We start from the raw sequence: 13,893 nt of genomic DNA on the forward strand, positions 1-13,893 counted from the left end.
TTCAAACAGTGATCACATTTTAATAGTCGTCACTTCACGAGCGTGCACGTTTCACATCAGCAGAGACTCGGTACTGTTGATGGACGGAGAGTTTCAGCCTTTTTTAAACCCAAGTGTCCTTCAAGACAACCTTTGGATTCACTTTGTGACGAACGCATCTTTTCATATTTCACATTACCTGTAATACTGTGTGTATATGAGACGTGTGGCGGCCGCTGCTTCGGATTAGGATGATTTATGTTTGGCGCGAGGAGGTGTGATGCTGTCCCTGATCAGATGAACCCAGGGACAGACTCCATTTATAAGAAGATAATAACAATCCTGACATGTCTGTGAGTGTGACTGTTATCGGCTCCCTCTTATATAGTATAGAGATGTTTCTGTTGCACCTGAAGCTCTTTGGTTTGTCTGTCCTCGTGTACGTTAGACTAATCTGAATCAGCTTCCTTCTTTGATCCAGCGCTGAGAACACACACTTTCATCAGACGTATGTGCAGGAGGTCTGTTTCTTTTTTTTTCGTGGCAGTAATGAGCAGAGAGCATTTAGAAAACTGTGACGCCGACGTTAATGAACGAATAAACAATGAAAACTGACGCTCTTGTTTACATGTGTTATTTACATCTTGCGTTAGAAAAGCTTCGCAGCCCCACATGATGATAAACGAGGATTCTGTGTATAATTTACTACGAGATATTGTACAAATTCATATACTACAAAGTGTTTTTTGTACAAATGAGAAAGTATGACGAGCTTCAGAGACTGGTCAGACATGACACTAAGTGATTTGCGGTGAATGGAAATATAATAAGTAGTATAATAAGTATGTGATATGTGGAAGATGAGGCTTGAATTACACACATGTACAAACGTGGTATTAGTATTTAACGACGATCAATGTGATCATGAGACCATGTTATTATTTTCTTATTTCGTCCTGTTCTGCACTAAACTGATCGACCTGATTCTTCTCATGATGCACATCGTTAATATCAGGATCAATAAAACATCCACACAAGTATGCAAACACTGTAAACCTTCGATCGATGGAAGGTGACGTGTGCACATTCAAAAGTACACACAAACCCATTTTTCTCTTTTACTCTTTAATCACCCTCTCTCTCTCTCTCTCTCTCCTCCCTACAGTTGTTCTACATGTTTCTTCCACTCTTCCTGTCTCTCTCTCTCTCTGATGGCCTGTCACCACCTGAAGGGGCCGAGTGTTTCCCTTTATTCCAGCTTTTATCATTCCTTCACCGCTCCTGTCTTTTCCTCTTTTCTTCTCCTCTATGATGAGCTGTCACCAGCTACCGCTCGAATCGAACCATGGAGACCGGCCTCCCGCACACGTGGGCCACATTTGTCTTCATCAAAGACGACGACGGCAGCGGCAGCCGACACTGACACCTGTCACTTCAGCATTGGAACGAAATCACTCCCAAGGTGCGACCCAGATAGATTCTTTTCCTGCTAAACTTGTCCTTTTCCAGTTTTTTTTCCACTGAAACATGGAAAGAAAATGTTTTAGGAATTAAAATTCCCAATTTCAGATAAATTATCGTATCGAGAGACCAACTTTATTTGTTTCTCTTTTACATGAGATGGAATGGAGTCCAGCTACAAATGATTTTAGTTTGATGGGCGATGGAGAGGTCACTTTTAAAAGTAAAAGTTAAAACCGTTGATCTGCAGGAGTTCAACCATACACCATTGATTACCTTTCTTGGTATAGGTGTATATATATATGTATATAATTATATTTAGACACCACCTGTCTCGCCACACCTGCGTAACGACCTCTGAGTGAAACACTAAAGCACACACCCCCTTGATGTGCTCATCACAGCGTCTGAGTCTCCTCTATATCCTACAAATGGGCACCATGGGAATCAGATCAGCTCCCTGAGCATCAGTGACTTGTGTTTTAAAGAAATTGGCCCTGTCGCACTTGTTTACAGTCCATTTCGAGGCCCTGGCTGTTCTTCACAGTCACCATGAATAGGAGGGCTGCCTCGTCTTGGCTTATGCTAATGGCCCAAACCTCAGGAGGCTGCAGGAAGCAAAGTTAATAAATGTAAGGCCAATTTATTGCCCTGCCTCTATCCAGAGCGGCTGCACGGAGACGACGGAGAGGAGGGGAGTTGTTTACGGTGGAGACACTGGAGAGACAGTGTGTGTCCTTCTGTGTGTGTACAAGTTAACTTTGTCCAGCCTGAGGAGAATACTAAGTGTGTATGGGGGATGCAGCTGCTGGGTGGTTGAGCGCTCTCTCTCGCTCTCGCTCTCTCTCTCTCTCTCTAGATTTCCAGCCATGTGTGTTTTCAGTCGGACTTCTGGATACTTTGATTGGCTGTTGGGGTTCTAAGGTAACCCGAGGTAGTCATGGTAACCACATTTATTTTGTCTCTTTACTCACTTATGAAATTTTTTACTTTTCCCTCTCTCTGGTAAAAAAAAAACATTTTCCAAAACATGGCGTCTGTCATTTTGTGTCATGTTCAGTTAAAATAAGATTTCCAGTTGAATTATCGATGAAGACACCAACTTTATTTGTTTATTTCTTTAATTGAAATGGAATGGAGTGCGAAAGTACAAATTTTTCAGGTTTGCTGGAGAAGTTACTGGTTGTCAACATCTCTTTAACTCTTAGTTTTCTGTCATGTCATGTAAAAATGGGTTGAACCATCATGGTTATCATCTGACACTGGCTCTATCGCGTATTGATGAGACTTTTATATTGTGGCTCAACATCTGGATTCCTGCTGTGCAGACTCAAACCTCCAAATTAAAACTAAACTGTAAGCTGCCAGCGTCCATATCTGGGACATTTTGAGCTTAGATCAAGTACAACTTGGAGGAAGTGGAGACACATCAGCTGTCTTGTTTACAGTCTGTTCTACACACACTGATGCATGGATGCGTGTTCATGACCTCCGACACTTGCAGCCTCTAACCCAAAGCAAGCGACAGAAGAAAAGTGCATTCAAGGATTTTGAGTCAGCTGAGTGCAAAGTTACTGACATCCACTGTCAGCTGGTAACATTTATCTTTGTCTTTCTCCAATCTGCAGAATGATGTTTTCTGTGTGTGTGTGTGTGTGTGTGTGTGTGTGTGTGTGTGTGTGTGTGTGTGTGTGTGTGTGTGTGTAAATGATGTTGATGGTTGGAGAACCTTGACCGAACCCCCTGAGGCTTTTTACTTGTCAGTAAAAGTGTCTGGCTGCGTTTCTTCACAACCTTTGTTTTCTTTTCTTTTTTTTTGCCATTTCTCATCGTCCCTCCTCCGTCTTTCTCGTCCAACCACTCCGTCCCTCCTCCTGTCCTCCCTTCACTTTCCCCTGGATTCAACATCAAGTACTTTATCCATTGAATGATGGCCTCGTTTAAGTTCAACAAGTTTGTCCATGTGACTGTGGCGAGACAACCTCTCCTTCCTCCATCTCTTTCTTCTCTCTACTCCTCCTTCATCTCATGCTCTCTACTTATCTAATTCACGCCTTGATCCTCTCCATCTCATTTCCCCCCTTGTGATTCTTCCACTTTGTTTTCCTCCTTGAGACACTTGCAGGATCTCTACAGCATCTGGGACAAGTTCCCTGACGGAGGTCTAAGCACTTCGTCTCCTCGCCTACTTTCATCCTTTTTCAGGTTTCTTCCTTTCGTCAAACTTTATCCTCCGTTCTCTCTCTCTCTCTCTCTCCCTCCCACCGTCTCTTCTTCATTCCTGGCAGCCTCCATCTTTAAGTATTACATCCTCTTTAGTGTCGCTTTCACTGTTTTTAGACTTTTATTCCCTTGTCTTCTATCGTTCCTCATCCCTCAGTCCCTCTTGCTCTTAAGTCTCTTACTTGTGACCCCAGGCATTTTATTCTCGTGTGTGTGTGTGTGTGTGTGTGCGCGGGGGGGCTTCTGTTAACATGTGACACATCACATGACATCGAGGGAGGCATGGAGTTTTGCCGCCGGTGAGCAGTGTTAATGTGCGGTGCTTCAACTAATTGGCACAGTGATGGGAGATGAGAGACTGGCACCAGACTGATGTCCCCAAGAGGGCGGAGAGATGGAGAGGGAGGGAAAGAGATGTAAGAAACAGAGAGGGGAGGAAAAAGAAAAGTTGTGTGAAAGGAAAAGGGAAGAAAGACAAGAGGTAGATTAAAGAATAAAGGAAGGGAAGGGCTTGAGACAAAACACTGGGAAGAAGGAGGGATTGAATTGATTGATTGGAAAGAAAAGATGAGGAGGAAGGACAAAGAAATGAAATGCAAGTAAATAAAAAGAAGTAAGATGATAAAATTATGAGAGACGTTGGGAAGAGTAGGTGAGAAAAAAGAAAAGGGAGATGAAAAGAAAACATGTAGTTGTAGTTTCCTATTAGAACAGCAGAGGCAGCAGAGGTAAACTATGAAGAGATGGAGAGAGTGGGTGGATGGAGATAAGTCTTTCTTCTAAAACGAGAGAGAGAGAGAAATCAAGCGGCAGAAAATGAGAGCGGAAGCTGGAGGACAGAATCTCTCCTTGATGGACAGGTGGAAAAAAAAAAAAAAGAAACGGGAGGATTATCCACGACGGGCGGAAAACGAGAAACAGACTTTGATCCACGGGATCAAACTATACGACAAACCAGCCGAGTCTCTCCCCGACACACTTCAGAGAGAAGAAAGTGACGTCAGCTGACAGTAAAAGAAATTAAACAAATTACACGACTTTGTGCGGATTTTAGAAAACTGAAATCACTTTCAAACATCCTGTAACCGAAATAGAAGAGTGAATTATTCACTCGTCCACCCTGAGTCTCATGTCACCTGGCCGTGGTGGCATTCGGCGGCCGCTTTCATTTCTCAACAGCCAGAGGAGCTTTCCAAACAGCTGATGTGAGACCGTCATTGTCCTGACGAGTGAAAGGAGACTCGTCCTTCATCCAGATCGCTTGAGTGCAAGCTCTTTGACAATGAACGCTCAAGCCGCCGGTGAGACCTTGAAAACGTCACCAGCTGGAGAACAAACGCTGAGTATCTGACCCCGAGCCCCCGCGCTCACCGCGAAGTGAAAGTGAAAAAAAGCCACGAGGATCAGCGAGGGACGAGAGCACCGGCCTGTTTGTGACGTAAACATCGATTCATATGTTGCATCCTCCCAGAAGTGAATGTCGTCGTGTTTCAGTAAACTGCTTCAACATAACAGTTTTGTACAGACACAGACAATTAACGTTGCTCTGCATGGAAGCATCAAACAATAAAAAGTCTTTGTTTAATTTGATTTAAACGGTTTTAAACTGCAGCTCTCCTCCTGACACGTGTCTGCATTTATTCTTTATGGTGCGTTTCTACCGCAAACATCTTTTCACGAATGTTGTGAGAACAAACAGGAAGCTGCAGCAGATCTCTAACGTCTCTCGAAGGGGAAAATAAAACCAGCGGAGCGTTATGTTGGATGCTTTAACCGGGAATAATATTTTCACAGGACACATTTCTCTGACTTTATTGAATCATATGTTTTACGAACCACTTGCTTTTCTAATTACACCCCCCCAACACACACACACACACCCCACCCCCACCCTGCTCCAATCCATGACCCGAACAAACCGCACACTGATTGGATTGACTGAGATCCAATCAGATGAGGAATTCAGATGTGAGTGGATTTAAGGTCTGCACGTAGAATAACTGCACGCATGCCCACTACTGGCACACGCACAATCAAAAACACGCCCACAGTTACACTCATCTGCCACACACACACACACACACACACACACGCTTGAACCCCACACACACACAGCTGCACACAGTCGCTCGCCGTGTCAGTGCATTGTGGGAAATCTGCCTTCTGGAGGAGGTTATTACATCATGGCGTCGGCCAGCTTGCCCAGGCCCTGATCACCAAACTGAGTTACCGTGGTTACAGCGGTGGAAAATTAAAACAACCCTCACAGGACTTCAGAGTATTATGGAGATTTAGAAAGAAAAAAAAAAAGAAGCCAGGTTCAAGTTGTGAATGAGTTATGAGGAGGAGGATAGGTGGGGGGGCGGGGGGGATGTTGGTGTATTTGCAGATGGGATAATCGGCGAACAAAAGGGGGAGGCAAACAGACAAGATGAATTCTGGGAGTGAAGATTCCCAGAGGAAGTTTCTCCTCTCCTCTCTTGTTTGTTTTTATTTTCTGATAAGAAGGAAATGCAGCATGTACTGGGACGTGAAGGAGGAAACTCAAACTGCTCCTGTCTGTAAAGTTTTTACTTCACCATCCTTTTACTTTACTGCTCAAAACAATTCACCCTCCAAACACCATCACCCCTCCCCCACCCGTACGCTGTCAGGGGGCCCGTTGGTAACGTTGCCAAATGTCTCAGTTCAAGAAGAATGAATGAAAATCTCATCAATCGCGAGGTGACAAAAAGTTAATTCAGCTCCAACGGCCTCTCTTCTCTGGACAGGAGGCGTTTTGCACCTGATGTGAATGGATGACCCACGAGTTACACTATTGGAAACGCTCGCTTCACCTGGTTTTTTTTTATTTTACAAATGTGCAATATTAAATCGCAATTTCCCAGAACTACTACTAGGAAAGAAACTCTGAGAAAGCATCATTTCTCTCTTTAATTTCAGTCTGGCGGCTTTGGCTGTGAATACTGAGTTCATCAGCCACCGCATCTTGTTTCGGTGCGACAGTGAAGAGGAGGAGAAACTGACAAACATCAACAATCATGTCCTTTTCGGGACTCACCCCATTGGCTCTGCTCATGGCCTGGTAGTAGATGCTGTAGCTCTTGGCGGGCGATAGCGGCGGATTCCAGAAACCGCCGTAGCTCTTGTTGTCCCCCACCGTGAACGGCTGTACCACCGTGAGGCTCGATGGCGGCAGGTCTGCGGCGATGTAGTACGACGAGTCCAAGATGGAGGCGTTACGGAAGCTGACGGGGGCGGAGAAACACTCGGGGGCTTCAGAGGCGGCGCGTCGGGTCTTGGACTTGCGCTCCTCCTTCACAACAAGCTGGTAGGAGCTGGAAACAGACGTCAATTTATTTTAACAACTTTTTTATTTTCATAAAATATGTTATGATTGGATTTCTACCAAACTGACAAGAGGAGAAGAAATAAAATGTTTGAGAGTCAATAATTGTTTTGAGCACAAGGCTTTTCCATTTCCTCGCTTAAAACATCTATACTATTATTATATGATTTATTTATTATCAAAATACTATCTTCCTAATCCAGCAGCACTTTTTTACTTGAGAATATAAACTTTAATCCATTTGTTTCCCTTGGGTCCATTTCTTTATTCTGTGTGCCGGACATTAAACCTTTATTTCGACAAATAGCCGAGTTCAGCAAGTTTGAATCGGCCCAGGTGTTTGTTGTGTTGTCATTCGAACTCTTAAGATGATTGTAAAATAGAGTTTCACTAAGTTAAAACTGGTTACGCGTTTATTCCGATGCCCTGAACTCCCTCGTCGAGGCTTTGTCCTCTGTGGATTATCGACCATTAACAAGCTACAGTTGCTCAAGAGCTTTGGATCCATCTTGACATTAGATGTGGGAGTTGAAGTGGCCTGGAAAGAATCCTCAGGAAAATGCCTGCTTTTGTATGAAAAGCCGTATAATTGGTGTAATTATTTTTTTTTTTTTCTTGGAATAGTGGTTATATTTAAAAAGCAAACGTCAGTTCATTTTCTAACAAGGATCTGGCAGATCGTTATTTGTGTTTACTAAGTAGCAAGGTATAAATTATGAGTAAACGTGTGTGTAGGTCTGTGTGTGCACATCTGTTATTGTGTGCAGTTAGAAATTGATGGAGTCCAGATGTGTCTCCACCTGTCCTGTGTCTGTTTGTGAAGATGTTTGCGCGTGCACACACTCGAACAGGTGGGCATGAATGTGTGTGTGTGTGTGTGTGTCTGATCCAACAGGTTTAAGTACTTCTGTGTGTGTGTGTGTGTGTGTGTGTTTGTTTGTGTGTGTCCATTCCACTGAGCGGCTTCATGAATGGCTGAGGGCTCCTTTAGCGGTCAGGACAAACGCAGCGTCCCTCCGCAATTACCTCCGTCCTCCACGCCAAGAACTCACTTCACAATTATACGCAATTAGGGAAATGTATGTTTCTGTGAAGGGGGCGGCGGCCAATTATCCCGAGCTCCCGTTTGGCAGCTTTCATAAAAGATAATTGCTGATGACCAAAGATGAGCCCCCCCCCCCCCATTCCTCTCTCTCTCTCTCTGTCCCTGTCTGTCCTGCTTCCGTCTTTCTAGTGAAATATCCATTTGAATCCGATGATTTTCGGAGGCTGCACAAGGGAAGAAGCTGGAGCTGAGAAAGGGGACGAACAGGGTCGTTTGTGTTCATGATGCGTTCACAAACCTACGCGTGTTCTTGTGCATATCGTGCGTGTTGTGCTTCTGTCTTCGTCATGAAGGTTTGTTCTTTCAGAACTTTTGTAAAATAAAGACCTTTTTCACAAAGTGAGGGTTTTTTTTGTGAAGCGAGGAGGTTTTGGGACATTTTCATCTCCTTCTTTTCATCACTTCTTCAAAAGGCTGTGTGGTGGTTGAGTTTGGGATTTTAAAGTAAAATTTAAAGTTAAGTCCAAATGAAAACACAAATGTGTTTTTTATTGACCTCCACTGCTGATCTGCACGGCTGGATTCAGGTTGTGCATTTATGTAAGTCTGCATGTGTATATATGTGTGTGTGTGTTTGTGTAAACGTGTGTTTGTGTGTGTGTGTGTACTCGGCCACTTTTGTAAACATTTCTCATCCCGAACTTTCTCTGATCTGAGAATAAATATAAGTATAAAACAACCAACACAGTTCGTGCATTGATCTCATCCTGCACTCTAACCAACACATGACTCGTCTCTGCTCCTCCGCGTTCACCAAGTCGGCACTTAAAGTGTGTAATTCTTGCAGAAAACACACATAATAAGTCTGCACGATAAGGGCTTATCTCAGGTTGATAAACATATGCTGGAGTGCAGCCTAATTCAACACAAGATATACAGTATTTGCTGTGTGTGGGATATAAATGGAAATATATGATATGGGATTTACAGATATTAACACTAAACCACTGACCCACGCTCACATTTCAGAAACACATTTCCCCGAGTCCAAATTGAAGTGATATATATTCTCCACACACCATCGTCTAAACCATATTTCCCTGAAGGCGACCGAGAATAATGTTCTCCCCTACACCAATTAAATGGATGAGATCACATGTTCAAAGTGAACTTTTAATTAAAAAACATGCTTGGTAGAAAAAAAAGATAAAATGAAAATGAATAAATTAACTGTGTGTCCATTTTAAATCAAACCGGTGGGAAGGCTGTGGACTGAGGAACGGGAGAATGACGCCTGAGTGTGTTTATGTTATTTCCAATATGAGTTTTTATATTTTTACTGATCGCAAGAAAATGATCAACTCAGAAAACAAGTGACGGGAAACAGCAGCTCTTCACTTCCACTACTTTAGAAAAGGTGCATTGTTAAAAAACACGACTGATCGGTATCATCGTACATAAAGATGGACGATATGACAGCTGCCTATAAGTGAAGCCAAAGCGTCTCTATCGCCATCTGGTGGCTGGTTCCAGAAGAGCTCTGAAACCCTGCCTCCTCAATGTTAGTAGATGGGACATGGGTTTGGTCGGGTTTGGTGAATCGGGAGCTCAATACCACGGATCCCCTCAACGGTCGCCGCACGATCGATGGAGAACGTGCTGAGTGCCCCCTGGTGGATGACCGCTGTATAAGTCCCTTATGGTTGATCGTTTTAGGTAGTTCTCATCATAGTGACGTATGTTGAAGTGTTCGTGTTTCTGATGAGTTTGCTATTAATTTCATTTCATTTCATTCATCGACCAAACAAAACAATTTAAATACTAAAATCTCCAAAATCTCAAATCTTGATTGAAAAGACGCAGATGTCTGATCCGGGTCACTGCACACCAAACTGTATCGCTGCTCTTTTGTGAATGAAGGATAAATCTCTTTTTTTCTCAACAAGCCGTTGGCAGGAAGCTTCAACTGGAGCAGTCGACTCTTCAGGGACCAGACTCTGATCGCCAAATTACCTTCAGCCCGCCGAGGAGCCGCATCTCCATAATGCAGCAGCTAAAAAGCTACAAGACGGAAGTGACTAATGACGAAACGCCTGTGAAGAAATCCCATTCTCTTGCCTTCTGTTGCATACAAATTGGACTTATATGTGTGAGTGGCTTTAATGACTTTGAAATAGACCCCTCGGGGGAGGACGGGGGAGAGGAAAGTGGATGAAGGAGGAGAGAAAGTGAGAGGAGAGGAAGAAGAAGGGGTGTTAGGACGACGAAGAAAGACAAATAAAAGAGTGAAACAGGGGCTGTACCTGATGGGAGCTCCTCGTGACTGGGCGGGCTTCAGCAGGATGGTAATGGTGGTCTCTGTCTCGTTCAGCGGAGCCTCAGACTCGTACTCTGGCATCAGTGGAGCTGATGGAAAAACAAAAAGAGCAAATAAAAACAAATCTCATTTTCTGCTTGTTCTTATCTCTGGGTCCGTCTGTGTCTGCGTTATTACATTTACTCAGGTTCTGTTACGAGCAGACGGAGGAGACGTGTCCTCCACTCTGGAAGGCTTCACACACACATTCAATTACATTCAAGTTTTTAATTTAACATCCGTCACGGCCTCATATTTGAGGTGTAGCATCGGTGCCTGTAAAACATCAACAGGTTTTTCACTGATTGCGCTGACATTTAGGTTATTAAAACGACTCCTCTCCTCCTCCGTACATCCATCCCTAACTGTCGACATCGTTTAATTTAAATCCCTCCATCCGTCGGTCCCTGAATGAGATAACGAAGACAGGGGATGGCGTGACATTTGGAGAGAGACGTCTCCGTAATGTGTTGAAGTGCCGTGTTCTTTTTTTTTTTCTTCTCTCCTCTTAGCAACATGTTGTTAGGATTTGAAGGAATGATGGAGGAAAGGTCACGGTAGGTGCGGAAAGAGAGGACGTGTGGTGTAACGCTCTGATGACACATTAGAGTGGAGTCTTCTGGAGTTTACTCAACAGGGGTCAGCTGTGTGGCTGCAGGACAACATCAGTACTGCTCGTATTTGGCTTTAATGCACAAACCGAACGTTAAGGAACCATCTTCACTCTGAAAATAAACTATCCTGTGATTTACATTGTTCTCTATGTTTAAACAAATCTCTTAGCACTGTGCAAATAATGGATTACTGTCAGAATCATGCATAGTTGCAATTAAGACTCCTGATGGAACCATCTGAGCCCCCCCCAAAGTGAAAACAAATCATCTGGATCACCCCCTGGTGGCTGGCTGTAGTATAGGTCCAGCCTCCTCCATGTTAGCAGATAGGACATGGACCAAACTAAAGATTCAGAGTAAACATCACATGTATGTCGTCCCCTAGTTCGATTTGGGTCTTAGTTCTTTTTCTGATCACACTATGTTTTCCTATATTTGATTCTGTAATCCTGACAGCTGACACTTAACTGGTGGATTGTATACATCTGCAGAACTTTGACGTCACTACAGCACTTTATGATCACCTAACCTTAACCCTACATTAAAAGCAGAAGATGGCAGCGGCCATATCCTGGATATTACAGCTCCAATTTTGAACAAGAGGAGGTGGAGACGGGTCGTCCATCCTTTTTACAGTCTACGATCGGTACTGAAGACAATAACGACACATAATTCTTTGCAAGTTGTGATTCAGTTACATAAAAATCTATTGTTTTCTCCCAGAACAGCCATTTTAAGTGATGTACAGTTTATCACCACAGTATATCTGCAGAGACTCAGCTCTTAGCCAATCGCTGACCAGCTTCCTGCTGAACAACAAAAGGTCAAAACCACCTCAGCGAGGAGGAAACCGAAATAACATCCTGAAAAGAGAAGACAATGAGGTATAACATTTGGAAAGGGATCATTAGAGACGAGAGGAAAAAGATGATCAGAGACGGAGGAAGAAAGAAGAAAGCAACTGAGGCACTGGAAGAGGAGAAGGAAGGGGGAAAGGGAAAGTGGTGGAGAGACAGAGGTAAAGCTGGAGAAAGGTTGAGTCAGAGAGAAAAAGGTCAAGAAGAGACACAAAGAGAGAATAACGCAAAAGGGATTTTTATTTAGCATCTGTCATTTAAACTACAAAAGAAACCTTTCACCAAACAGCCCCAACACTCCGCCTGTTCCACAATAAAGAAAGATATTAACATGGGAAGGTGCGTCACGGCTTCTTTCTTTATCGAGAGATTGTTTTTCCCATTTTCTATGGATGAAGGTTGGTGACATAAACAGAGGGTTAGAACTGGAGAGAGGAAAGACAGAGATATGAAAATGGTCAGAGACACAAACAAAAACACAGACTGACACATTCACAAAGAAGATGACTGACACGTCAAGACACCGGCTGCTCCGGACAAAGCAGCCTTCAACGTCTCGCACTTTACCTGCTGCTACTGTCATAGTAAAACCCAGTGGGTGTTTGTTTGAGAGAAAACGTCCAAAATTAAAATTAGACCACAAATTAAAAGCGAAAAAATCTCATCAGCATATTTATTGAATAATTTCAGTTTAGGTAAATCAAAGTTAAATAATGAAATATTTCTTACCTGCTATCTTGGTGGTGATGCGGGTGGTGACGGGCGGACCGAAGCCCTTGTTGGTGGAGGCTTTCAGGGTGAAGAAGTACGTGGTTCCTGGGTAGAGTCCCACAAACAGATGATGGGTCTCGTTCCTCAGCTTGAACACTCGTCCCCTCTGCGTGGTCAGATCTGCGCTGGGATCCAACGAGCTCAGGGCCTTGTAGGTGATCTGGAGAAAGACAGGAAACAGTGTTATATACATTTAATGATTAAAACGCTTTTCATACATGATCTCTGGACAAATCAAAACATATCGACAAATTATCTCCATCCTCTCTCTGTGTGCGGCTCTGCTTTTTCATCCCGACACTGACGGCAAACAAATGTCCACTCTGCTGCAACATCTACCATTAATCATTATTTAGCATCTCAGGCTTCAGAATAAACCAGCTCCACTGTCACAGTGAACAAATCCCACAAATTAACGGATGAATCTGTTCAACGTCACACAAGTCAGTGGTGAAGTAGAAGCGATATTGGCTCTTTGCTACAGGTCTGTGTTTCTCCACATGATCTCCACTTTGAGACTGGAACAAATTGAGCAAATTGACCCGTGGCCACTAAACTGGCAGAGACACTTCAATAGTTCTTCTGTTAAAAGAACTGTCAATGTCTGTCATAATGTTGCTCCTGGCAAGTTTCCACACTGCACAACCTGCCAATGATTGCACACAGACACACAGACACACAAACACACAGACACACAAACACACAGACACACACACGGTAGAAGACTTGAGGACAGCTGTCATTGTGAATGACAGTCAGCACAAAAGCGTATTGACTGGTGGGAAAAATCACATTCATAGCAATTCTACCCAAACACATTTCAGCTCGGTGAATGTGAGTCTGTGTCAAGGTCTAAGTGAATTTCAGCATAAGAAAAAATAAATAAATAAAAGATAGATACATACAGTGTGGATGGAAGGTGGGAGCGAATGAAAGGAGGAGACTGAACAAAAGAGACGAGACAGACAACAACAACAACATGGACGAAGCAGAAACTACTCAATGGAGCAGAAACCTCCACCAACGCGATTCTTCTCTCTAAACTAGCAGAGCCACAGAGCAGCCCCTGGAATGGTTGTAGTCTTTCCCATCATTTGTCTTCTGGGATTTATTTCTTGACAAATGCAACTTGTGAGGGCAGCTCGGTTTAGTCGACTGCCAACTGGGAATCTCCAGAGGAAAAAAACATCAGAGCTGCAACTACAAAACACACATTTAATAACTGAGGCTGGACCGAG

General features: G+C 43.5%; 1 protein-coding gene across 12 annotated transcripts in view; it reads right to left on the reverse strand.

Annotated features, from left to right (window-relative positions):
• ptprt (protein tyrosine phosphatase receptor type T) overlaps window positions 1-13,893 on the reverse strand; it is a 241,612-nt gene that overhangs the window by 93,381 nt on the left and 134,338 nt on the right. For all 12 annotated transcript variants that reach the window (XM_069531583.1, XM_069531570.1, XM_069531573.1 and 9 more), the window contains exons 12-14: window positions 12,614-12,815; window positions 10,361-10,463; window positions 6,725-7,001 (exon numbers count right to left, since the gene is read on the reverse strand). In XM_069531583.1, the coding sequence (XP_069387684.1) occupies window positions 6,725-7,001; window positions 10,361-10,463; window positions 12,614-12,815 (582 nt within the window). The remainder of the gene's footprint in view (window positions 1-6,724; window positions 7,002-10,360; window positions 10,464-12,613; window positions 12,816-13,893) is intronic.

This window comes from Paralichthys olivaceus, chromosome 2 (genome assembly GCF_024713975.1).
Source record: "Paralichthys olivaceus isolate ysfri-2021 chromosome 2, ASM2471397v2, whole genome shotgun sequence".
In the NCBI taxonomy this organism is placed as follows: domain Eukaryota; kingdom Metazoa; phylum Chordata; class Actinopteri; order Pleuronectiformes; family Paralichthyidae; genus Paralichthys; species Paralichthys olivaceus.